The following is a 25,880-nucleotide window of genomic DNA, read 5'->3' on the forward strand; positions in this document are numbered from 1 at the left end:
TCCTTCCAGTAGGGGAAATGTGAGAAACAGCCATTTCAGAACTTTCCCAGAGGACACTATTCTTCCTGACAAGGCCTCCCTCTAGGGAACCTATTTTACCAGAGTCTAACTGAACTGCAGTAGCGAAATACCCAACTCCACCCCCATCTAGGCTTCCTGTCTCTCTGAATTTGTGAGGAGCAAAGCAGAGAAGCACTTTTACGGTATTGCTCCGGGCAGGGGCTCACTAAAAGACTGAGCCTTAATCACTGCGCTATACTAGACTTCCCCGTTGGCCACCCCTTGCTACTATATCAATAATTGTTATAATTTAACATGCTATAATTAGCCTGCTGGGGTGCTAATAAATAAAGTCTACAATATGTAATAACACATGGGTAATGTAACCAGAGAGAGGGAGCCTGTAATCAAGAAACCAAAGGAAACACTACAAATGGAAAAAACACTGTAACAGAAATTAAGAGTGCCTTTAACAGGTTTAACAAATGACAGGACAAAGCCAAGGAAAGAATCAGTGAGCGTGATGATACAGCTACAGAAACAGTCAAAACGGAAACGCAGAGAGAAAAAAAGAATGAAAAAGATAGAACAGAATATCCAAGAACTGTGGGACAATTTCTCAAGGTGGGCCATCCACATACTGAAAATATCAGAAAGGAAAGACAGTAGAAATGAACAGAAGAAATAGTTGAGGTCATGAGGAATGACAAACTTATAAAGGCGATGATGCACACCAAACCAAAGATTCAGGAAGTCCAGGCAACACCAAGCAGGATAAATACCAAAAAATTACATCTTGTGATATTAGATTCAAACTACACAAAATCAAAGAGAAAATACTGAAAGAAGCCAGAGTGGGGTAAGATCACCATCCTATTAAAGAGCAAGATTAAGAGTTACATCAGATTTCTCTTAAAAAAAAAAAAACCATGTAAGCAAAGTGAAAGTATAACAAAATATTTAGTGTTGAGAGAAGAGAGAAAAAAAAATACAAACCTACGATTCCGCATCCAGCAAAATTATCCTTCAAAAAAGATACTGTATGAGACCACTATTTATAAAAACTCATGAAATAAGTTTACACACAGAGAGAAACAATTTTTGATGGTTGAGAGGGAGCAGAGGGTTAGAGAGGGAAAACACTAACAGATAGTAGGTAAGTATATGGAAACTCAGCGAAGAGTAAGACAGCGGGCAATACTGGTGGAGTCAGCACAATCTGACCAGGGCAAAGGCATAGAAGTGTCACAGAAATTTAAAAAGGGGGGCGGGGGAGGAGAAAAAATGGAAAATAACGAGTGCTGGCAAAGATTTAGAGAAACCGGGACCATCATCCATTGCTGGTGGGAATGCAAAATGGTACGGCCTCTGTGGTAAAGTTTGGCAGTTCCTCAAAAAGCTGACTATAGAACTATGATATGACCCAGCAATCCCACTCCTAGCCAAATACCCAAAAGAATGAAACGCAGAAAATCAAACACCAATCTGTACACTAATATTCACTGCAGCACTATTCACAAAAGCCAAAATACAGACACAAAGTAAATGTCCATCAACAGATGACTAGATCAACAAAATACAGTATATCCATAAACGGAATACTGCTTAGTTATTAAGAGAAACAAAGCCCTGAGAGATGTTAGAATATGGACGAACTTTGCTGAGTGACATAAGTCAGTCACAAAAGGACAAATACGATGATCCCACTTCTATGAAGTAGGCAAATGTAAAATGACCAAACTCATTAGTGGTTACCAGGGATGGAAAAGGAGGAAAAGAGGGTTCATTGCGTAGGGGACATTTAGTTTCTGTGACTGTGGTGGAATAAGGTGGGAAAAGATCGGAATAGTTGCACACCAGATAAACGTAACCAGCGTCACTGCAGCATTATTGCTCTCGTTGCCATCAAGTCGATGACAACTCTTGGTGACCCTGTGTGTCCACAGTAGAGCTGCTCCAGAGAGTTTTCAAGGCTACGATCTTTGGAAGCAGATTACCGAGACTATCTTCCAAGGAGCCCGTAGTTGGGTTCGAACCACCAACTTTTCAGCCAGCAGTCCAGTGCTTCACAGTTTTCACCACCCATTCAATTATACAAGATTGTTAAATTGCGAGATGTTTCCTTATATTTACATTACAATTAAAAAGTTTTTCAAAAAAGAGTGAAGGAGAAACAAGGTTTCGAAACAAAAATGGAGGGCACTGGCCGCCAGTAGAACTTCCTTACAAAAAATGGTAAAAGAAGTTCTTCAGAGAGAAGGACTATGCTACGGAACAGAAATTGGGGTCTGCATAAGGACAAGAAAAGTATTAAACAATTAATAAATAAACGTAATATAAAACTTTTATCTTTCTTATTCTTAATTGATCTAAAAGTCAACAGTTCATTCAAAATCATAACAGTAAAAATATATTACACAATTACAGTTTTAGGGATCAGTGAAATGAATGACAGCAATGTTTTTGGGACAGGAGGGAGGAAGTGAGAATACAGTTATAAGGTACTTGTATGACCCATGAAGTCCCATAGTGTTACCTGAAAGTGGATTGGGATAGTGGTAAATGTATATTGTAAACGCTAAAGGAAAAAGCAAAGAAGAAAAAAAGGAAGTATAATTGGTATATTAAGAAGGGAGAATACAGAATCATATCCAAAGCTCAATTAAAACCAAAGGAGGTAGAAAAAGACATGAAAGCAAGAAAGAAGACAAAGAACAAGGGCAATGAATAGAAAACACTAACAAACATGACAAAGAGCCCTGGTGGCACTGTGGTTAAGTGCCAGGTTGCTAAAATGAAACAATGGCAGTTCAAACCCACCAGCCGCTCTCTGAGAGAAAGATGTGACAATCTGCTTCCAAAAAGACTGTTGTTGTTGTATGCCGTCAAGTCATTTCAGACTCACAATGACCCTATACGGTTTCATAAACTTTAATATTTCAGGGAGCAGAGCGCCAGATCTTTTCTCCCATGGAGCCGCTGTTGGGTTTGAATCACTGACTTTCCCTTGACCTTTCGGTTAGCAGTCAAGTGTTTAACCACTGCAATGCCAGGGCTCCTTCTCCATAAAGATGACTGGCTTGGAAGACCTAAGGGTTAGTTATACTCTATCCCATAGGGTAGCTATGAGTCGGAACTGACTCGACGACACACAACATTAAACACGAAGACATTAATCTAACTATACCAATAACCCCCTTAAACGTTGATGGTCTATGTATACCAATTAAAAGAGACTACGCTGTCTAAAAGAAAGTCACTTAAAACTCAAGGTCACAGATTAAAAGTAAAAGAAACTCAAAAGAAAGATGATGCGGCTTTATTATGTAATTTCAAGACAGAGCAGATTCCAGAGTAACAAAAATGATCAAGAGGGCCTAACACAATAAAAGGGTCAATTTTCAACAGGACCTAAGAATGCTTAAAGTGTATATGCCTAATAACAGAGTGCCAAAACATGAGAGGCAAAAACCAATAGAACTGCAAGTAGAAATAAACGGATCTACCATCATAGTTGGAGGCTTCAACACCCCTCAATTAGTAACTGACAGGGCCAACAGACAAAAAACAAGAAAGGTCATCCTTGAACTAACAACACTATCAACTGTATCTAACTGACATTTACACAATACGGGTTAGGCAGCTTGGTTTAAGTTCTTTGCCAGCGAAAATAGGGAGAAAGCTATCCCTGCTAATTTCTGCTAAATAACTAGCCTGCAGAGCAGGCATTTTGACAAACTCGAAGATTGCCTTAGAGAATATGTATAGTATGTATGGTAGAGGGTCAGGAAAAAGAGGAAGACCGTCAACAAGATGGATTGCAGAGTGTCTGCAACAATGGAATCAGGCAAAGCGACAACTGTGAGGATGGCACAGGACTGGGCAGCGTTTCCTTCTGTTGGACACAGGGTCGCTGTGAGTTGGAACTGACTCGACGGCACCAAACAACAACATATTGTTATGAAAAGATCACCAGGATAGTTTCTTCATCTTTTGTGTAACAAACTAGGGGAAATAAAAAATTTCTATTTCCATTCGCTTGCTTTTACGCAAACACTGGCAAGATGCTTCAGAAAGTAATAAAGCTGGTCATTTGAAGGAAGCTAAGGGAAGAGAGGAGTGGGCTGGATGAGGACAAGAGCAGAAATGAGTTTTTATAAAGAATACTTTTCAAGTCCACATTGAGTTTTGAACTTTGAAGATATTACTTATTGGAAAAACATTAATTCCAGTGAACTATATTATACTATTAAAAACATGATACAAGTCAAATGAGACATTAAGTGTTTTTACGGGAATTCACGTTCATAATAACAAAACCAAGTAAAATTTAATCATTTAGGACCCAACAGTTATTAAACGGTCTAATGCACTTGTTCAAACCACAAAAGCAGAAATTCGGGCCCTGTTTCTAAACACAGTAATCACGAAGATTGGGGTCTGCACATGCATTTTCTCTCAGTCTGGAGGGTGTTCCTAAAACAGCTAAAGCATTTAATACGTTAGGGGTTCTGGCACTTGTTAAAAGGAATAGAAGTCTTTAAGAACCTCCTCAAGATTTAAGTAAGCTTTAGAGTAATGCTACATCAGTTAAAGTATGCATTCTTCTCTGTTTGAGAAATTTGTATCTGTTAAATTGAAAAATTCTCAGTAGAAACACGAATGATATAGAAATTTCCTTCCAGTAGAAACTATAATCTAAGAATTTACATTCAAGCTTCTCATCTACTGACCTTCTCTAGCAAAAGAGAACACTTTCAGATTCTAATTTAAGGCTATGGAGAACATCAATAATCATAAGGACTAAATACCAGCTCTAGTCACAGGTGGGAGGACAAGGACCTAGACTGGGGAGTCATGCTTTCCACACACCTGAAAGCCTCAAGACAAAAGCATTTCCCATTGGGGAAAAAATGGATTTGTAGTCCCCACACAAGATCCAGCTGGACACGCTGTCCCCAGTTCATGTCTCTGTGGTATCAGGAGAGCAGCACCACCACTACCCAGGACCCATAAACTGTCAGGGCCTTCCCCTAAGAACTTGCCCCCGCTTTTCTAACCCATAAAAGTGTGAGAGGGAGAGTCAAGAACACTGGTCAGAGAGATGAGACAAGGATGACTCTGGATGGCAAGGCTCAGCCTCCACAGCCAGAGCTGCTCCGTCTTCAGGCTCTGGTCAGGAGACTCTGTCATTCAACACAGAGCACCAAGGCCCAGGGTGGGGATGTTAATGCCCCACGGTGCCAGCTCTGAGAGTCACATAAGGAAGGTGACCCCAGACATCTAAATCCTGAAAAGCCACATGTATATAGAGGAAGAGCCCAGTGACAGAGGAGCAGGGCCTCAGGGTGCCTCCTAGGCCTCCGTCCCCTGGCCTCCTCTGCCACCTTTTCTCTTCACTGAGGAACCACAGTCCCGCAGCACACAGCTGCTCCCCCAACAATTCAGATCCAGCCTCACCCACTTATGCTAAGGATAACCCAGTTCTCCACAGAACTCACCATTTCCTTCTTCAGCTTCTGGAAGTCTAATGGAATGTCATCTCTGAGCCTAAGAAGTTCCTTCAGGAAGGGGAACGGGAGCTGAAGCAGAGCGCTGGGCAGTTTGGAGGCAGATGAATAATGTCTGGTCCACACACCAGTCGGAGCAGTTGAAATACCTTCTTGTGATTTATGGATGTGCAAGATGGTCACCCTAGGTCCTAACTGCCTGGGCTGGACTAGTTCTCTCTGCACCACACCTGAGACCTGAAATAGAAGAAGGAAACAGTGTTGAGGAAGCAAGGAGTGACAGGCAGGGAGTGACAGGCAATGCTCCACCCTGAGGGCCTTTACACTGAAGGCAGAACAGGCTCCAGCCCCCACAGGACACACCTGCATTCTTCAGGCAGCTCCATGGGCCTCTCCTTTCTGCAACAAGATCACAGATGGAGGAATTTACCTCTCCCAGAGCATGAGAAGTAAGTAGGTCTGGCCAGCCTGCAAAACTTGAACCTGATTTCCTCCAGGGAGTTAGGGGTCCAATATTCAAGTTCTAAGTTTACCTGTGTAACTTTATCCCTTACAGATTAACACATGCACTGTTATTTGATACTGACATGAGTAACTTGTCAGGAAGAAGACATTTTTTATGTTTTGTCAAGGAACTCATCATGGCCCATTCTTTTTAAATTATATGCATTTAAAACCCCTCTATTGTGCTTAAAAATTTTTTTTCATTTAATTTACAGCATTGTAATATGTGATCGATATTTTTTGTGTTGCCCGTTGAGTCCGCCCTCCCCCACCCCATCGTTCTCAAACCATGAAGCACTAGTTCCTAAGCTTTTCAGAAATCTGGAAGGATTGCTTAACGTTTTGTCTTTCTACCTTATAATAAATCAACAAATATATCAGAAAATCATTTATTTCTCAGCTGCAATTTCCCGCTTCTGTTCCCATTTCTTTCCTCCTTGTTCCCACCCCAGCTGACTCCTATTCTTTCATTTCTTGGTCTCCCACTCAACGTTCTTTCTCTTGCATGATCTTTATACCAACGTCTCCCCTTTAAGCGTTATTCTTCCTTTTATCATTTTCTCTAATAAAACCAAAAACCAGACCCGTTGCCCTCGCGTTGATTCTGACTCACAGAGATATAATCTATAGGTCAGAGTAGAACTGCCCCATCGGGTTTCCAAGGAGCGTCTGATGGATTCCAACTGCTGAACTTTTGGTGAGCAGCCAAACGCTTAACCACTGCGCCACCACTGTTTCCTTTCTCTAATTTTAAGTCACATCCTTGTTCTAGAAATTTACACACTCATTTCTCCAAACTGAAATGCTCCTTCCACCCCACCCATAGCACATGCTGTCAGCCCTTGACAACCATGCAGGCTGACGGATGAAACGAATTTTCGGAATCTTCGGTAACTTTTTAAGCAGTCTACTATGACTCCCGGCTTAGGTGGTTTTATTCCAGGTCTCCGAGGTCCCTGCATGTCTCCCCGCTCCCTCAGCAACACAGGTGTGCGCGGCTCCCACCACCTTACCTGTCCACGCACCGACACACACAGGGCGATCCCGGCGCCCGGGAGGCCCGGGACCCTGCAAGTCTCCCCGCTCCCTGAGCACCACAGGTCTGCGCGGCTCCCACCACTTCACCTGTCCACGCACCGACGCACACAGGTCCCACCTCCGCGGCTTCCAGGAAGCAGGTGCTGCCACACCCACCTCTCACCGGAGCGAGACGGACACCCACCAAAGGGCATACTTCCACTTCCGGTTTCCGGGACGCCCGGTGCTCAGGAGAGGGATCCCGTGCGGGAACTCAGAACGCTCCAACTCGGGACCGTGGGGTTCAGTAGTTCCCTGTTGTGTTTGGGATGTCACCACAGTTGTCCTTAGATCCTCTATAGAGAAAAGCTTGGGTTTTCTTAAATGCGTACATGAGCTGTAACGCAGATTTCAGTAACCAGAGATACCCACGAAGAACAGAGAAAGATGTTGTTTGCATCTTTGGTCATTTGAAATTTTGCATATTTCTATAGAGAGATATTTCTTTGCTCATAAATATTTCCCCATCTTTAATATTGTTAAGTCTCTAAGTTTGGCTTCTGTTTCATGGTTTCATGCATATCAGGTATCCTTCCCTAGGAGCAGGATACAGACTGCACACCCAGTCTGATAATTTAGAAGTGCTGAGGACCCTGGAGACTGCAGTTTTCCAGGGTTAGAGGCAGGAAAGTCCATTCATTCAAAGGATCACAATTTTAAAGGTGAAGTACCTTTGAAAATAACAATCATAAACAGTTTTTAATTTTTTTCTCCTATATACACACATGTCGTAGTACCTAATGGATACTAATCTTAAGTGTACAACCCAATGAATTTTTACATCTGGATATTCATTCATATAACCTCTGGGATCGAGGTACGGAAAATTTTCAGCATAAACGAAGACTTCCTCCCGCCCTTTTCCCATTTGATATGCACCCTAGGAGTCAGCAGTGTTGTGACTTTCGTTGCCAGAGATAAGATTTATCCATTCTCCAACTTCACATAATACAAATAATATTCTATGAAGTATAATGTATCAAACAGCATCTACTCAACATAGTAATGTCCATCAGATTTTTATCTATGTTGTTGCACATAGCAGTAATTAGTTATTTTTTGTCACTGTGCTTTATTCCAATAAATGAATATACCGCAATTTTTCTTATTTTGTCATTCATTTTATTCTGCTGTTAAAGTTTGTATTATAACCCAGCATAAGGTCTATCTTGATGAATATTTCATAAGCACTTAGAAATAATGTGTCTTCACTATTGTTGGGTGGAGTGTTCCATAAATGCCAGCTAGGTCAACACGGCTGACATTATTGTTCAGGTCTTCTCCATGCTTCTGACTTCATATCCTTGTGAAGGTGGAAGAAGGTTGGTAAGAACATAGTCTGGACAACTAAGAAATATGACAAGATGAAAATGTTTTGATATATTCACTGATTTAAAAAAAGAAGCCATAATTAAGGGACCCTCAAATGCTTGGAAAATGCTGCTTCCTATTCATATTATAACCAGGGGCAAATCACATCCCCAGTACGTTGTTGAAGATGATGTTGGGCAAAACACACCATTAATATAATACGGAATTTCTCACTTTTGGGGTTTGGTTTCCATGGAGGGTTTTTTATCATTTTGATCAACATTACAGAAAAGGGGACATATTACATACTCATCATCCTTCTAACTTTTCCTATGATTAAGGGGAGGGAGGCAAGTTGGCCGTGAAGAGGGCACAAATACCATAATACACTACTACCTAGGGTTGTTATTGTCAAGAAAGCTGAATAGTGCAGTGTCTCAAAGTTCAAACTAGAGAGTCTAAATTCCAGCTCTGCCATGTAGCGGCCATGATTTTTTTTTTTTTTTTTAATCAAATCACTTCACCTCCCTCAGCCTCAGTTTCCTCTTACATGAAATTTGAGCTATTACAGTACCTTCTCCGTAGGGTGTATGAGATTATCTACTCATGTTTGCCTTTCTTTCATCCCTTCCTCCTTCTTTTGGTAATGATATCCTGATATTCCTTTGGGGAGTTGCCTCTCCTTTAGTTTGGTCCAAATGGGTCAAATAAAGCTGACCTCACTTCCCATCTGTAAGGACAGGTAAGTGACTCATGCTTGGCAGTGAGTGAATACTGGCCACAGGGATTGATTCACCAGTTAGCATGTGACTGGCAGAGGCCAATCAGAGCCTATTTTGGGACTTCTGCTAAGGTAGTTGGGGGAACCACTCTAGGGTTGTTATCTTGATTGGATGTAAGCATGGAGTTGATGACATTCACCTCATAATAACATGAGGACAGTCTAAGGATGAAACAACTTAGAGGGAAATACAGCAGAGAGAAAATGTCTGAATGATATCATTGAGCTCTTGGATACAGCCACATCTTTAGCCAGCTGTCCCAAAGAATACCAAGCATACGAACCAAAAACAAAACAAAACTTTTTTACTTAACAATTTTTTTAACTTTTTTTTTTATTATTACTTGCAACAAAAATTTCTTCACTAATTTTGGGTTATTGGGATGATTAAATGAGATTAAAAACCCATTGTCATCAAGTGGATTCTGACTCATAGAGACCACATAGGACAGAGTAGAACTGCCCCATAGGATTCCCAAGGGCAGCTGGTGGATTTGAACTGCCATCCTTTTGGTTAGCAGCTGTAGCTCTTAAATACTGCACCACCAGGGCTCCAAAATGGATTAAACATTTAAAGTAGTTAACACCTGCAACAATGGACTCAAGTATAACAATGATTGTGAGGATGGTGCAGGACCTTGCAGTGTTTCATTCTGTTGTGCATGGGGTCGCTATGAGTCGAAATCGACTTGATGGCACCTAACAACAACACAATGTCAAAAAGCATATAAAACAAAGAATTGGATTTCTCACTGTTAAGATAACAATTTTTTCTTTAACTACTAAGTTAAAAGGTTAATTTTAGTCTTTATGCAATCCACATTGAAGGCAAAGGTTTCACAAAACAAATTCCTGAATCAAAAACAAAGCCACATAATTATGAAAAAACTAAGGTTTTAACTGTTAAAATCTTTGCTTCAAATAACTTAACTATTGATTCTTGGTAAACTCCTGACAACTTTGAAACTTTGTAGAAAGCCATAAAAGATTTGTTTCTGTTATCTGATATAAATTACATAAAATGTGTTGTCAAACCAAGAAAACTGCCCATTTTTTTGAACTGAAAATTTATATACCAATCATGTTTATCTAATATTAAACATGTATTGTGTCATAATTATATTATTTCCATTACTAACTTAGTCACTTTGTTTACTTTAAATCACGCATCATCAAAGCCAATGGTTTAAACTACAGAATTCACACCATTTATCTACAAAGTTTTTATTACCATTCAAATGTCTAGCTTAATCTAGTTTTGATATATCCTGACTATATAGTATCATGGAAACCCTGGTGGTATAGTGGTTAAGTGCTACGGCTGCTAACCAAAGGGTCGGCAGTTCGAATCCGCCAGGCGCTCCTTGGAAACTCTTTGGGGCAGTTCTACTCTGTCCTATAGGGTCGCTATGAGTCGGAATTGACTTGACGGCACTGGGTTTGCTTTTTGGTATAAAGTATCATGTCTCAAGATTATTATGTTATATCTGAAACACTTTGGAAATGAAAATAATCAGTATATTTAGAGATTGTTTTTTTCTTTAACTATATTTGGGTTTGTGTTACTGTTGTAATTTCAATCAGGTCGTTCACTTTTAAAAAATTATTATAAGTCATCCATGGTCATGTTTTAATTTGTCATCTGAAGAAATGCTCTACTTTACTAACTCACTGAAAATGCTTGACTAAAAATACTTCAACAAAAATGAACTATATCAGACTTACAAAAAGGATTATAATAATTCACTTACAAATACTATTGGACTAAATCAAGATTTCTAAAACTTTTTTAAAAACTGATGAAATTTCAAGGTATTACTGATCCAGAATCACAAGGAACTAAAATTAACTATGGAGTTCACACCTGGATACACCTGTTTCAATTGAAGAAAACTACTGTCCCTGTGTGAACAGTTAAACCAAATAAGGACTCAAACTGAAGTTCAAAAATCGCCAGGATAAAAACCAGACAAGATCTGGCATGGACAACTCATTCCAAGATCCAGGACCAGGCCTGTAAATCCTTTATTCCCAAACACCAGACTACACAAATAGAGATAGAATTCTTGGATTTGGCGTATTTCCTCTTTCTAGTATTTGCTATCCTTTCGTCTTACATGCCTTTGAGATTTGTGGACTAATAACTTTCCCTTGGGGAAAGAATGTTATGGACGTTATTGCTTTGTGCCTAGCCCTCATTGTTTTTGAAACAGCTGTGGGTAGCAGCCTAATCCACTTGGCATATCTGAATGGCAGCGCCAAGTTCCAGAACCAAGGTGGTGGAGATTTAACTCTTTGAAACCTGGGAGGCTGTGGCTCTACCGTTTGCAGGGTATGGCTTCACCTTTTAAGACCTAGGAGACTGTGGCTCTACCCTTTGAAACATAGAAGGCCTTAGCTTCACCCATTGAAACCGAGTCAGTCCTTCTCCCAGTGTTCCTCACAAGGGTTCTGATGCTCTCCAAGTGCTCCAGGTATGGTCCTTTTCTTTTCTTGGAGAACAACAAGTGTAGCTCCTTTGGCCTGTTTCCTGCCTGTAGAAGTTCAAGAAGCAGACAGCTTTCCTTCTTTTCGTCCTCTCTCTGCCCCCTGCAACCTAAGCTGATGGATTTTCTGCTGTGATAGTTGGTTAGATCCATCAGTCACAGGTCTAAACTCTTTAACAAAAGATTGAGTCATCAAGACCTTTGTAAGAGTTTTAGGGAACATGTCCTTAGTATGTTCAACAGAATTTTCCAAATCTTCAAATTCTGTTTTCATAGTTCTTTTTTTTAAGTCCATCTCTGTTTTCTCACATTTCACTTTAAGTGGCAAAAAGAAACAATGCGGCCCCTTTAAGACATTCCTTAGAAATCTCCTCTGTCATATACCCAAGTTCTTCACTTACAAATTCTCCCCTCCACCAAACATCTGAACATAATTCAGACAAGCTCTTTGCCACTGCATAAAAAGCACCACCCTTCCTCCATCGTCCAAACTCATGTTCATCATTGCCTGTTAAAGGATCACCAAAAGCACATTGAATGTCCACACGTTTAGGAATGTTCTGTTAATGGCACCATAGATAAGTCTCTAAGATGAAAGAGACTTTCTCTATGGCTCTGCTCACTTCTTTCTGAGCCCTCACCAGAACTGCCTTTGATGTCCACAATTCTACCAACCATCTCAAGGCAATCTGGGCTTTTACTGTTAGGCACCTTAAAACATTTCCAGCCTCCACTCACTACCCAGTTCCAAAGCCACTTTCACATCCTAGGTATTTTTTTTACAACAGCCCCCATGCTCCAATACCAATTTCTGTCTTAGTTAGCTAATGTCGCTGTAACGGAAACACCGCAAGCGGGTGGCTTTAACAAACAGAGATTTATCTTCTCACAGTTTAGGAGGCTAGATGTCCAAATTCAGAGTGCCAGATCTAGGGAAGGCTTTCTCTGTCAACCCTGGGGGAAAGTCCTTGTCTCTTCTCAGCTTCTGTTTCTCAGTTCCGCTATCATCTTCATATGGTGTGGCATCTATCTTCCTCCATGTCTGGTTGCTTGCTTGGTTGCTTACTCAATCTGTTCTTTATCTATCTCAAAAGAAACTGACTTAAAACACACCCTACACTAATACTGCCCCATCAACATAACAAAGAAAACCCACTCCCAAATGGGATTATATCCACAGGTATAGGGGTGAGGATTTACAACCACTATTTGGGGAGTACAATTTAATCTATAACACGAAGTACGAAGCACTTTCAACCTGTGGGTCTCACCTCTCAGTTGTCTCCTTCTTCTATGGAGCTTCCTGGGTGTCTATCAGTTCTACACCCACACGTCTCTTGGGTAGGGCTGTTTGCCTCCGTCCTGTACACCGTAGTCGCTCCATGATGGACCCCTTCACCTTTAGCTTGTAGACAGTAAAAGCGCCGTGGAAGCAGCATCTGACGACTACTAACTCCGCAAGGGGGAAGGAGAGTCAAGATCAACAGCCCAAGGCTGATTCCTATGAGGCAGAGGTCAGACATGCCTCCTCTCTCCGCCATCTTTACCAATTCTGACACCAACTGTCTCTCTCAAAGCACTCTTTACTTCTCTTCTGGGTTTGATTATTCATTGCAATGGCCACACTGAACTCACAGAGAACATTCACAATTGTAACAGGTTACAATTCAGGTTCACGAATGCTCAGGATACAGTTCTCCCATCTGGACAGCCTCTTCCCATCTGCGCCTGCAGGCATGCCTCTCTCTGGCTCTCTGCCTCTGCCCAAAGGCACCCAGTTTTCTCATCCCATGGGCTGGGAAGCCCACTGCGTGGTCTCTCCTGCCACCATCTCTCTGGCACCGCTTTTCTGCCACTGCTTCTTGCCATCTTCAGGATTACAGCTCGCTCTCTGTCTCCTGGGTCCAGGAGCTTCTCAGCACAGGGATCCTGGGTCCAAAGGACACTCTCTCCACTCTTGGCTGTTCTCCTTGGTAGTGGTGGTATCCTCTCTTCCCTGCCTCTGGCGTGGCTCATTTCATGCCTAGAGGGATGGGAAAACTGACCAATCCCTTCGGTGGGCTATGATTACCCTATCTACACAGTCCTGCCCAATCACCTGGGTGGGAGTTACACGACCATGCTGAGAAAGGCTACACAAAGGCGATCCATCGTACCACAGGCCATCCCTGGCTTTTCTAGCCATGGTTCTTTCATACTTGGAGGAAAACTTCTCCCTCCTAATCATTGTATCAGTCCAAAACAGTCATTAACATTAAGTCCTTTAATAGGGCAAAGAGTCCAAGAGGTGAGGTTACTCAGGCATCTACAATTCAGGTATCCACTTGCTCTGGTCAGGTTCCCCAATAGTTCATCTTGGCTTCACCCTTTCTGGTGCACGACAAAATTCAACTGAGAGATTATTCCCTTGCTCTGAGCCTCATGGGGTATCAGCATAACAAAACATTTAAAGGACTTTAGGTTCAGCCACTGTACTCAAGTCCAGCAGTACCTCCCCCTTAGTCCACACTTTCATACCTACAGCTTCTACAATTACAGTACAATCACAATTAACCCTGTGAACCATCAACACTCAGAAATGAATCATCCAAGTGTATCAACATCTTCTCCCATCCTCTCTTACCCAGACCCATCAGCGAAAGAGGAATCTATCCACTAGGGACCCTCCTATGTCCCCCTCATTTAATGTAACCACATCTATGAAAGTGTATAAACCACTTCATGCTTTTCTCTCCCCCCATTTTAGATGCCTAATGTTTAAATTACTCATCCCTATCAAATCAGTACTATGAGAAGACAAACATGTTCCTTGGTCTTAATCTTCTGTTCCAGTTGCGACTAAGAGCGTCTGCATCCATAAGCAAAGTCCAGCCCAGGGCAAGCCATCAAACTGCAGCAATCTACACCAGCTTGAGGTGTCAAACATCTTCCTCTTCATTCCATCGAGTTCCGGTCAGCTCATCCTTAGCCATCCAAGCTTTGTCACAATGGGTAGCAGCCTTAGGCTCAAGAGTTCACACACATCTCCCAACACTTCAGACAGCCCCTTCACAGTCTCATCCTTAGCCCTCTTGGTCTAGGTAAATAGGTTACACCTGAAAACTTCAAGAGTTCCACCAACTCCCTTTACTTCTGACCAGCCAGCCCTTCCTCTCTCTCATCCCTAACCCCCATGGGCTAGGTCAACAGCTGCCAATGGAATATGTCCAAACTCATCGGTCTCTTTATTGCTGCACTTGCCCACCCCACTTCCACTCACTGAGTGGACCCAGGTGGTAACCACGAGCAAGCATAGTAAGCTGCCTTCTTGCTGGCTCTCTTTAACTTCCAGTCCTGGAAGGGGGCTCCTTCTGATGGACACTGCCTTTTCCAACCTGGATGCATCCAACAGCAAATTGCTTACTCGAAATTCAAAAAGCAAAATACTTTCTTTTTCCTTGCAAATCCATCCTTTAACAGGTTAAAATTCAGGTTCAGGAACACTAAAGATAGTTTTTCCATCAGGAACTCTTCTCAGCAGTGCTCGCAGGCACGCCTCTCCCTGGCCCTCTGACTCTGCCCAAAAGCACTCTGCTTTCTCACTCCATGGGCCAGGAAGCCCACTTCGTGCTCTCTCCTGCCACTGCTTCTCTGCCACCACTTCTTGCCGTTTTCAAGGTTACAGCTCCCTCTCTGTCTCCTGGATCCAGGAGCTTCTCAGTGGAAGGAACCCAGGTCCAAAGGACCTGTTCTCCGCTCCTGGCTGTTCTTCCTTGGTAGTAGTGGGATCCTCTCTTTCCTGCCTCTGGGGTGGCTTATTTAAAGCCCAGAGGGATGGCGAAACTGACCAATCTCTTTGGTGGGCTACAATTACCCTATCTGCACAGTCCTGTTCTATCACTTGGGTGAGAGTTACAAGACCATTGCAAGAAAGGCCACACAAAAGCGACCCATCACACCGCAATGAACAAAGACATGAAGCGAGCCCTGCGGAAGCTTCTGTGCAATGAGTCTTCCCTCCAGTGATAGCACCAATGCCCTGGGCTGGGAAAGTCCGTCCAAGGGTGATGGAACAGAGCTCTTAATAGTGTGAACTCTTAGGTCACCCCTTCTGGGTTTAAATCTTGATGCAACCCTAATAGACAGTGACTTCGAGAAAAAAAAAATGCTTACCATACCCGTGCCTCAGTTTCCTCAGCTGTGACAGAGTCTAGGACAACGTGTGCCTCATAAGGCTGATGTGAAGTTTTAAATGAACTAATATGAAAAAGCACCAGGGTAAGAAGTGCCACATGTCAAGGGCCAATTAAACGTTGGCTGTTGTTATGTTAGAGGGATGTGTATATAATATCCCTGAGTGTTGTCGCCTATTATTAAGCTAGTTTTTCTCCACGTGCTCTGGCCTCCAATAGAGTTAATTAATGCCCTAGGATACACGTATGCATCGTAAGGTGTTTAGCAGCATTCTTGGCCTCTAAAACACCAGACGTTATTAGCCATGCCTCCCTCCTAGTTGTGATTATTAAAAATGTATCCAGATACTGACATATATTCTCTAAAGTGGCAAATGGCCCCCAAATGAGAATCACTGACATAAGAGGAGTGTCTTCAAAAGTAGAATAAGAATTTTTAAAAGACTAAAAGGAAGGAAATGGGGGCTATATCCATGTCCCATTTTGAAATCGTGGGAAATATGATCAGAGTTTGGCTCTGTGTTAAAATAGGGCTTCCGTAGCAGAGGTGGAAGGTTTGGGTGCACTGGAGATCCTGAGATGACACTCGACCCCCTTGGATTTCCAGAGGCCCCATGAGGGATAAAAAAAGGCAGAGCCCAGAGTTCACAGATTGGAAACAGCCCCTGGGGTGAGAAATGGAGTGATGCTACCCAGTGTCCACTAAGGTCAGCCTCCGCCAAGGAACAGATGAAGGGTTCACTGTGATGAAGAAGGTTCTGAGGGACTGCAAGGGGTTTAAAAAACAAAGGCACAGCTAAACCAGCAGGAGAGGACCACATGGTCTGGTCCAGGCCAAGAAGACATACATAGCGTGATCACACTTGATCACAGCCTTTGATAGAGGCTGCCACTAGAAGGCCCAATGACAGTGCCCATAACCGACAGTTCAGGTAACTGTCCAGGGACCTCCATTTTCCAGTTGTTACCACTCTAATTAGCGTAAGGCAGTGAGCTGAGATCCGGACGGCCCAGACTTGTAATATACAAAAATCTGCTCTCTTCCTCAGTGTGTGCAGCGGAATGTCCTTGCAAGGGACTGTCTTGTTTTTGCACATTTTTAGTCAACTGTAATCACACAGTATGTAGCTTTTTTGGACTGGCCTCTTTCGCTTAGCAGTATGCATTTAAGATTTCTCCATGTCTTTTCCTAGCTTGATAGCTTATTTCTTTTTAATCCATGAATAGTATCCCACTGTATGGTTGTGGCACCATCTGTTTATCCATCGACCTACTAAGTGACATCTTGGTTGCTTTCAATTTTTGGTAATTATGAATAAAGCTGCTATAAACATTTGTGTATAGGTTTTTATACAGATACACATCTTCACCCATGTGGGTAAACACCTAGGAGTGCTTACTGCTGGATCAGAATGGTGCGCCTATGTTTAGAGTTGCAAGAAACTGCTAGACTGTCTTCCAAAGTGACATTCCCATGGAACACTACTTTCTACCTTTCAGTTTGGCAAAGATCACAGTTTAACACTATGCTGGCGATGGTATGGGGAAATGGGCATGCTTATAGATTATTGGTAGAGTTTAAATTGGTACATCTCCTACAGAATGCAATCTGGCTGTATCTATCAAAATTTGAAGCATACATTTAAAAATATATCTGTTGACCTAACAAAATTTCACTCCTAGGAATTTATTCTACAGATATTACTCAGATATGTGCAGGACGGCCAAGAATGTGGTTTGCAACACTGTCTACAGGAGCAAAAGGAAGGAAAAGTCTTTAGTAGAAAACTGAATAATAGTTTATGGTCCATGCATGCAATATAAAACATTAGCTGTGTGAGACAGAGAGTCCAACTGCTATGTGCTCTGTGACATGATTTCCAAGACATATTAAGTGAAAAAGACCAGAAAGATACAAACAATATGTGTGGTAATATACTATTTGTGTAAACATGTCATTTGTGTTTATATATACAAAAAATATCTCTGGAAAACACGTCATTTGTGTTTGTATATACAAAAAATATCACAAGGATTTCTCTGGGGAGGATGATTGAGATCAAGAGTGAGAAAGAGATATTTCGTTGTATACCCTGTACTATTTGAATATTTAATTTTTATCGGGGTATTTCCTTTTCCAAATATAAAAGACATTTAGAATCATAAAATACATGCAATATAAAAAAAAAACAAAAGTTTGCAATTCAGTTCTCTGTCCTAACCTGAAATTCTTTTTTTTTTTTTTTTTGTAACTTTACATATAACCCATTCGGCAATTTAACGTTTTTCAAGCGTACAATTTAGTAACCTCATCATGTTGTGCAACCATCACTATTACGTGTTGTCAAGTTTTCCATCACCATAAAGAGAACAAGCTCGATGCCTGCCATAAGACTGAGTTGACTCAGCATTGCCTAGGGTCACAGGGAAGAGCCTGAGTGATGTAATCATCCTAGACCTTCCCCTAGGTGAGTCCCACTAACAGACAGGAAGCTGCATGTGATTTTTTCTATTAATTTTACTGAATCCTTTATAATTAGCCTGCTCCTTGTATCTGAATCAACTAAGTCAGGAGTCAATACACTACACAGCTCCAGGCCAAATCTGCCCAAAAGCAGCTTCTTTAAGTACCATGTTCTTGGAACATGGCCACAATAATTCAAGGACATACTGTGTACAGCTGCTTTCCAGCTACAACTGCAGAGTCAGGTGTTTGCAAAAGTGAACATACGGCCTGCAAAGCCTAAAACATTTACTATCTAGCCCTTTACAAAAATGTTTGCCGAACCCTGGTCTAAGTTACTCCCTGGAATGGATACTAGTTTCAAAATAGACTTTCTTATTAGAAAGGAATGAATACCCTACCCGTATCTGTAGCCGAAATACTGTCAAATCAGTTTAAATATGTGAAAGTGCTTACCCCAGATACATCCACCAAACGACTGGACATGAATGTGTACTGTGAAAACATTTTGTAAAAAATGAATTTTTCTTCCCTTTACCCTTCCATTTCTTATTGAATCTGTCTGCAGGGTTTGAAACCGAAGTGAGGAGGAAGGGCAAGATGGCAACACAGATAATAGCACCCTCACGATCTACCACAACAATGACAAAGAAAACAAGTAAAAGCCTGTGAAACCAGTTATCTCGGAACTCTGGACACCAACTGAAGGATTGGAGAACCTGGCTAAGCACCACATTAGGGGAGTTGAAGCAGGGACTGCAGGAAAGTGGGGATTTACGGTCCATTCATACCCTACTCACCACCCAGCTCAACATGGCCATTTAAAGATGGCCAAAGGAGGCAGCAGCTTTATTCACAACTACAACAAAGCCTTGGGCGGGAGCAAAATAGAGGACACATTCTGAGACAGGTGGAGGAGAGAGGAGGTGGGCAAAGCACGTACTGGAGCTAGGCAGACCTGAGAGAGGGGATCCGTGAACCCCAGGAAAATTCACCCAGAGTCAAGTGGTGCAGACTGGACTGGGGGACTTTATGGGCAGAGGGGCAGGAAAGATGGAGTGTGCACCCCTGGGGAGGGACACAAGGTAGATGTATCAGTGAAGGTGTAGGCAGTGGTGGGACAGCACCACAAATTTCTGTCAGGTGCCATCAAGTTGGTTCTGACTCATAGCGACCGCATATACGACAGAAGGAAACACTGCCCAGTCCTGTGCCACCCTCACAATCGTTGCTGTGTTTGAGTCCGTTATTACAGCTACTGTGTCCATCCATCTCACTGAGGGTCTTCCTCTTTTTCGCTGACCTCCCACTTTACCAAGCATGTCGTCCTTCTCCAGGAATTGATCCCTCCTGATAACTGCCCAAAGTATGCAGGATGAAGTCTTGCCATGCTTGGCTTTTTTTTTTTTTTTTTTTTTAACATTTTGTTGTTTAGGTAAATGAGCAAATTAGTTTGCCATTCTACAATTTATACACACCTTGTTTTATGACACTGGCTGCAAACCCCTGAATGTCAGCACTCTCCCCACTTCCTCCCTGGGTTCTCTGTGTCCATTCAGCCAGCATTCCTGTTCTTACTTTCCTTCTGAACTTTACTTTTGGGCAAATGCTGCCCTTTAGGTCACTTATAGTTGATTGTTCTGAGGTGTACATTTCTCACTGGTTTTACTGTCCATTTTAGATGCCTACCTATTGTATGGCTATGATGTGGTCATAATACATATGATAAAGCAGTATTTGTGTACAAAAAGTCATTTGTGTTTGTACATGCATAGAATATTTCAAAGTAGAAAGAAAATAATGACAAGAATTACTCTGGAGGATGGTTGGGGTTACGAGTGAGAATGGGGAATTTTCTCAAGCTTGGAGTGATTTCAGTTCCAAATCTGAAGACTGTTTTAAGGGTCATAGTCTTGGGGGTTCTACCACTCTTTGTCAGACCAGTAAGTCTGGTCTTATGAGTTTGAGTTTTGTTCTTTATGTCTCTCCCACTCTGTCCATGACCTTATACTGGGAGCCTGCTCAGAGTAGTTGTGAATGGTAGCTGAGCAATACGTAGTTTTTCTAGTCTCAGGCTAGTGGAGACAGTGGTTCACATGAGTTTTTGGTTTTGTTCAATTTTCTTCGTTCTAGAAGGGAAGAGCCTTATTGTATCTTACATGGCCGTTCACAAGCTTTTAAAATGTCAGTCTCTCCTCACCGAAGCAGAATGTACAATATCATCTATAAAATGATGACATGCCGAATGGCCTAGATGTCCCCTGAGACTACGGTCACTAGCCCTCAAGCCCAGTGTCTCAGTCCCAGAAGGTGTATTGCTATGGCTAAATTTTCATGACTGTGTCCCCTATGTGCACTATTGCAGAACGCGTATATTTGCAGCAGGTACACATATATGTATGGAAACCCTGGTGGGGTAGTGGTTAAGTGCTACGGCTGCTAACCAAGAGGTCGGCAGTTCGAATCCACCATGCGCTCCTTGGAAACTCTATCAGGCAGTTCTACTCTGTCCTCTAGGGTCGCTACGAGTCAGAATCGACTTGACAGCAGTGGGTTTGGTTTTTTGTTTTACACTTGTATGTATTCGTGAGTGTACATCCATGTCACCTTCTATCTGTTCAGCTTACATATCTAGTATCTACTCAAGCATTAGTGTTTGTTATTGCACTTGTCACGAGGTTGTATATGTATTGGCATTTACCGTTGCTGCCTTTTACTCTTGCATACGTTTCAGTGTCTTTCTTTACCTTGAATATGTTGTGCTGACTTCCCCCATATCATACATTATTCTGCCTTCACCAAAGTTAGTACATGTCTACTGTCTAGTTAGTGGTCCCCCTGCCCCAAATCCTGGAAACCATCCTAAAACGTTTATTTCTGTGTGAAAACCTTTTCTTGACTTTTTATAACAGTGGCCTCATACATTATCTGTCCTTTTGTGATTGACTTATCTCACTCAGCAGAACGCCCTCCAGGTTCATCTATGTTATGAGGTGTTCTGCTGGTTCACCGTTACTCTTTAATGTTGCGTAGTATTTTTTTTTAGTATTCCATTGTGTGTATGCCACCGCCACAGTTTGTTGATCCATTCATCCACTGACAGTCACTTAAGCTTTTTCCAACTTTTTGCTATTGTAAATAATGCTGCAATGAACATGGGTGTACACACGTCGATTTGTGTCATAGCTCTAATTTCCCTAGGATATATTCCTAGGGGTGAGATTGCTAGATGACATGATATTTCTAATCTCTAGCTTTTTGAGAAAGCACTATACTGTTTTCCACAGGGGTTGTACCATTTTAAGTTCCTACGCAAGTGTGTAGGAGTTTCAATCTCCCTACATCCTCTCCAACATTTATTATTTTGTTTTTTTTTGAAGTGCTAGTTAAGCAATGCATACCTGTATACTCACACACATGTACTTCTAAGCTCTTTCCATTTTAAGAGTCCAGCAGCAGTAAGCTGATACCTAATGCCAGCTCTTTGTCTCTAAATATCATTCTCTAATAAAAGGAACTGGGGTTTCTTGGAGAAAAGTCTGCTGGCAGGACACAAGCAGGAAAAAGAAAACATGAGCTTCAAACACTGGCAGAAAATAATTTACAAGTTATAACAGGTACATGTCAAATAAATACACAAATCTACTTAAGGGAGCTCCTAATAACCAAATCTGGGATAATTTGGGCAAGAAAAGAAAAAAAAAGTAATATGGATTAGCCTATACAGGCAGTCCCCGGGTAACAAATGTCAGACTTATGAACCAATTCCCATAAACCTTATTATAAATTAGGACTCCTTCCTACAGAAACTCAACTTCTGCATCCCTTGCCTGTTTGGCAGCATGAAGCCAGCTTGCTCTTGGTTGCTGGAGCTGTGCAAAGGCCAGGGCCTCTCACAATATCATGTATGATGCCTTTCAAGGACAGGGTCCATGCTCCGCGTGTCCCTCTCATCCCCCCGATCCACCCTGCGGTGGGTTTCACATGCACAGTGGCCACGCAGGTCTCTATTGGCCTACCCAATTTGGGAGGAGGGTGTACCAAGAAGGAATCTGATGAAGTAGCAAAAGTTCCTAATGACAAATGGATGCTACTTTGCGACACACATCAAAACATTACTATTATTAACGTATTATTATGTTTAAGATGTTTTCACGCCTCTGGGTTTCTTTAATGATTTTTATGTATAGAAAGGTACACGATATACTACATGCCAAGACAAACTTTTGATTGACGTTATATATGAACCACGCCTAGCGGTTCCAATGTACGTAAGAATTCGACTTAAAGACACGCTTAGGAATGGAACTCATTCCTAATCTGGGGACTCCTGTACTGTTATGAACAATATAACAAATAAGAAAAGGGGAGAAAAGGGAAAGCTATTACTTTCAGAATTCAAATTAAGCAACACGAAAAATGACTAGATCAGAAAATAACATTTGATGAACACCACAGTAATAGTAACCATAGATACTAATTATCAATGGATACCAAAATTAGTAGTCCAAAATGTAATCACAAACAGAATATCAACACAGTTTCAAAGTACTGCCCGAAGAGAAAGTTACTAATTACTAAGGGTAAAACAGTGAACTTCAACAATAGGAAAGACCGGAAGGAAACACGTTAAATACGAAAACACTCATAAACCAAATACAAGGTGAGTGCATTTAATCATATGCAAAATAACATTATTAAAAACATTACAAATATAAAATCATATTTCCTCAAGGCTATTCTCTGCAAACTTATTTGTGATAGCCAACAATTTACAGAAAGGTAAAATTTAGCTTTGACTGAGAAAGTAACAACGAAGAGGACAGTCCTGCATTACACTGAAACTGTCATTTCTCTCAAAGGCAAAAAGTAACTCTAATGGAACCTTCTATTGCTTTCCTACTCACAGAGAAGCTATGTTCTTTAATCGCAGACTTTCAGAAATTTGCTGTTTGAAATTACAGCAGTAAGGATGAAACACCTCACTTTTGACATACAGTAGTCTCTCCACTGTGAGTTCTTTTATGTGTTGTGAGAGCAGAGGCCTGACTAAATGCTTTCCCACACAGCTTACATTCATAAGGCCTCTCTCCGCTGTGAGTTCTTATATGTGTAGTGAGGGCTGAGGCCTGACTAAAAGCTTTGCCACACTGCTTACATTCATAAGGCCTCTCTCCACTGTGAATTCTTCTATGGGATACGAGGTGTGAGGAACGACTAAAGGCTTTCCCACATTCCTTACATTCATAAGGCCTCTCTCCACTGTGAGTTCGCATATGTGAAGTGAGGGACGAGGAATCACTAAAAGCTTTCCCACATTCCTTACATTTGTAAGGCCTCACTCCACTGTGAGTTCTTATATGTGAAGTGAGGTTGGAGGCTTGACTAAAGGTTTTCCCACATTCCTTACATTCATAAGGTTTCTCTCCACTGTGAATTCGTATATGTTTAGTGAAGGCTGAGAAATCACTAAAGGCTTTCCCACATTCCTTACACTCATAAGGCCTCTCTCCACTATGAGTTCTTATGTGATTGCTGAGGTGTGAAGAACACCTAAAGGATTTCCCACATTCCTTACAACTGTAAGGCCTCACTCCACTGTGAGTCCTCATATGCGTAGTGAGGGATGAGGCCTGACTAAAGGCCTTCCCACATTCCTTACAGTTATAAGGTCTCACTCCACTGTGAGTTCTTTTATGCGTAGTGAGGGAGGAGGCCTGACTAAACGCTTTCCCACATTGCTTACATTCATAAGGCCTCACTCCACTGTGAGTTCTTATGTGTGTTGTGAGGTCTGAGGGCCAACTAAAGGCTTTCCCACATTGCTTACATTCATAAGGCCTCTGCCCATTGTGAGTCTTAATATGTGTAGTGAGGTGTGATGACTGACTAAATGCTTTCCCACATTCCTTACATTCATAAGGCCTCTCTCCACTGTGTGTTCTTTTATGCGTAGTGAGGTCTGAGGAACATCTAAAGGCTTTTCCACATTCCTTACATTTATAGGGTCTCTCTCCACTGTGAGTTCTTTTATGCGTAGTGAGGACTGAGGAACAACTAAAGGCTTTCCCACATTCCTGACATTGGTAAGGTTTCTCTCCACTGTGAGTTCTTACATGTTTTGTGAGGGATGAGGACTGACTAAAGGCTTTCCCACATTCCTTACATTCATATGGCCTTTCTCCACTGTGAGTTTTTATGTGTGAAATAAGATGTGAGGAACAACTAAATGCCTTCCCACATTCCCTACATTCATAAGGCTTCTCTCCACTGTGAGTTCTTATATGTGTAGTGAGAGATGAAGCATGTCTAAAGTCTTTCCCACATTCCTTACATTCATAAGGCCTTTCTCCACTGTGAGTTACTGTATGCTTAGTGAGATTGGAGGAACACCTAAAGGCTTTCCCACATTCCTTGCATACGTAAGGCTTATCTCCGTTAAGAAATTTTTCATGTAAAACGAGGCATGAAAGACTATAGGTTTTACAACATTCTTTACATTCACGTTTATGACCACTCACATGTGTCCAAAAGGATGAGAAACTACAGAAATCTTTCCCACATTTGTTACATTTGTACTGTTTCTTACCAGTGAGTGTTGTCACGGGATTCTTAAGGTTTGAGATACAAATGAAATCCTTCCCACATACCTTACATTTTTGAGGATTCTTTTCATTAAGAGTTCTCATAGGAGTGGTTAGGTGAGAAGGGCAGTTGCAGGCTTCTCCACATTCCTTACACTGACAGGTACAGCATCCACTGTGAGATCTATGATCATGGTTATATGACGAGAGATCCATGAAGGCTTTTCCACACTCACAGCGTTCAGAAGCATTTACTGTTGGAAGATTTCTTTTTAGACCAGTAAGATTTGCAATCTGGGTGAAGGTCGTCAGACACTGATCGCCTTCATCCCTTTCGCAGAGGTTCTCCACTGTAACACTTCTGTAAAATACAGGCAATAAGCTGTTGGAAATAAATTTGTTCCAATTTCACCATTGATGAGTACAGTGAACCTTCATGGTTTTTGCCCTGAATGGTCTCAAGTTTCATAGGTTAAATCATCTAGCAGAAACACTACCATCACTGTAACTGCTTCTTTAAAATACGAGGTTTTCTGATAACTCTGTCAAAGTGAAATATGTCTAAATCACTCAATATCTGACTCACATTTACGAAAATGTTGTATGGTGAAAATTCTCTGAACGTACAATTTTACGATCAGGTTTATATGTATACATAAACATATATACACATATGTACAGACACATATATGAGTATTAGTATAAATCAGGACTTTGAGCCAGGTGAAGACAGTTCTGCAATTGCCAAAGTAAATGAGGGCAGGATTCACATTCACAGCAACCAAATCTGATGCCCACTGGATTCCGACCCAGGTGGAAACAAACAGTGATGCCCCGTTCAAACATGGCGGCTGACCACACTGCTAATAATGTTTGTCACTCTCAACGGTCCTAATAATCCGATCTTCCCTATGGATCCCAAAGTTCCAAAGGCTGAAGGCTGGATTACTGGTGGGGCTGTGGACTGTGGAGGGCAACACACATACATAGA

At 41.7% G+C, this 25,880-nt stretch overlaps 1 protein-coding gene across 17 annotated transcripts in view; it reads right to left on the bottom strand.

The window, feature by feature from the left end:
• The window catches only part of LOC126069415 (zinc finger protein 345-like), a 208,786-nt gene that overhangs the window by 72,901 nt on the left and 110,005 nt on the right, over nucleotides 1-25,880 (bottom strand). For 7 of the 17 annotated variants that reach the window (XM_049872786.1, XM_049872784.1, XM_049872783.1 and 4 more), the window contains one exon: nucleotides 8,401-25,271. The exons of 1 other annotated variant lie outside the window; for it this stretch is intronic. In XM_049872786.1, the coding sequence (XP_049728743.1) occupies nucleotides 23,288-25,271 (1,984 nt within the window). In that variant the 3' untranslated portion in view covers nucleotides 8,401-23,287. Of the gene's footprint in view, nucleotides 1-5,501; nucleotides 5,748-7,027; nucleotides 7,732-8,400; nucleotides 25,272-25,880 lie in introns of those variants that run through there. 9 more of the 17 variants (XM_049872805.1, XM_049872804.1, XM_049872802.1 and 6 more) reach the window with 5 other exon arrangements.

This window comes from Elephas maximus, chromosome X (assembly GCF_024166365.1).
Source record: "Elephas maximus indicus isolate mEleMax1 chromosome X, mEleMax1 primary haplotype, whole genome shotgun sequence".
Taxonomy (NCBI): domain Eukaryota; kingdom Metazoa; phylum Chordata; class Mammalia; order Proboscidea; family Elephantidae; genus Elephas; species Elephas maximus.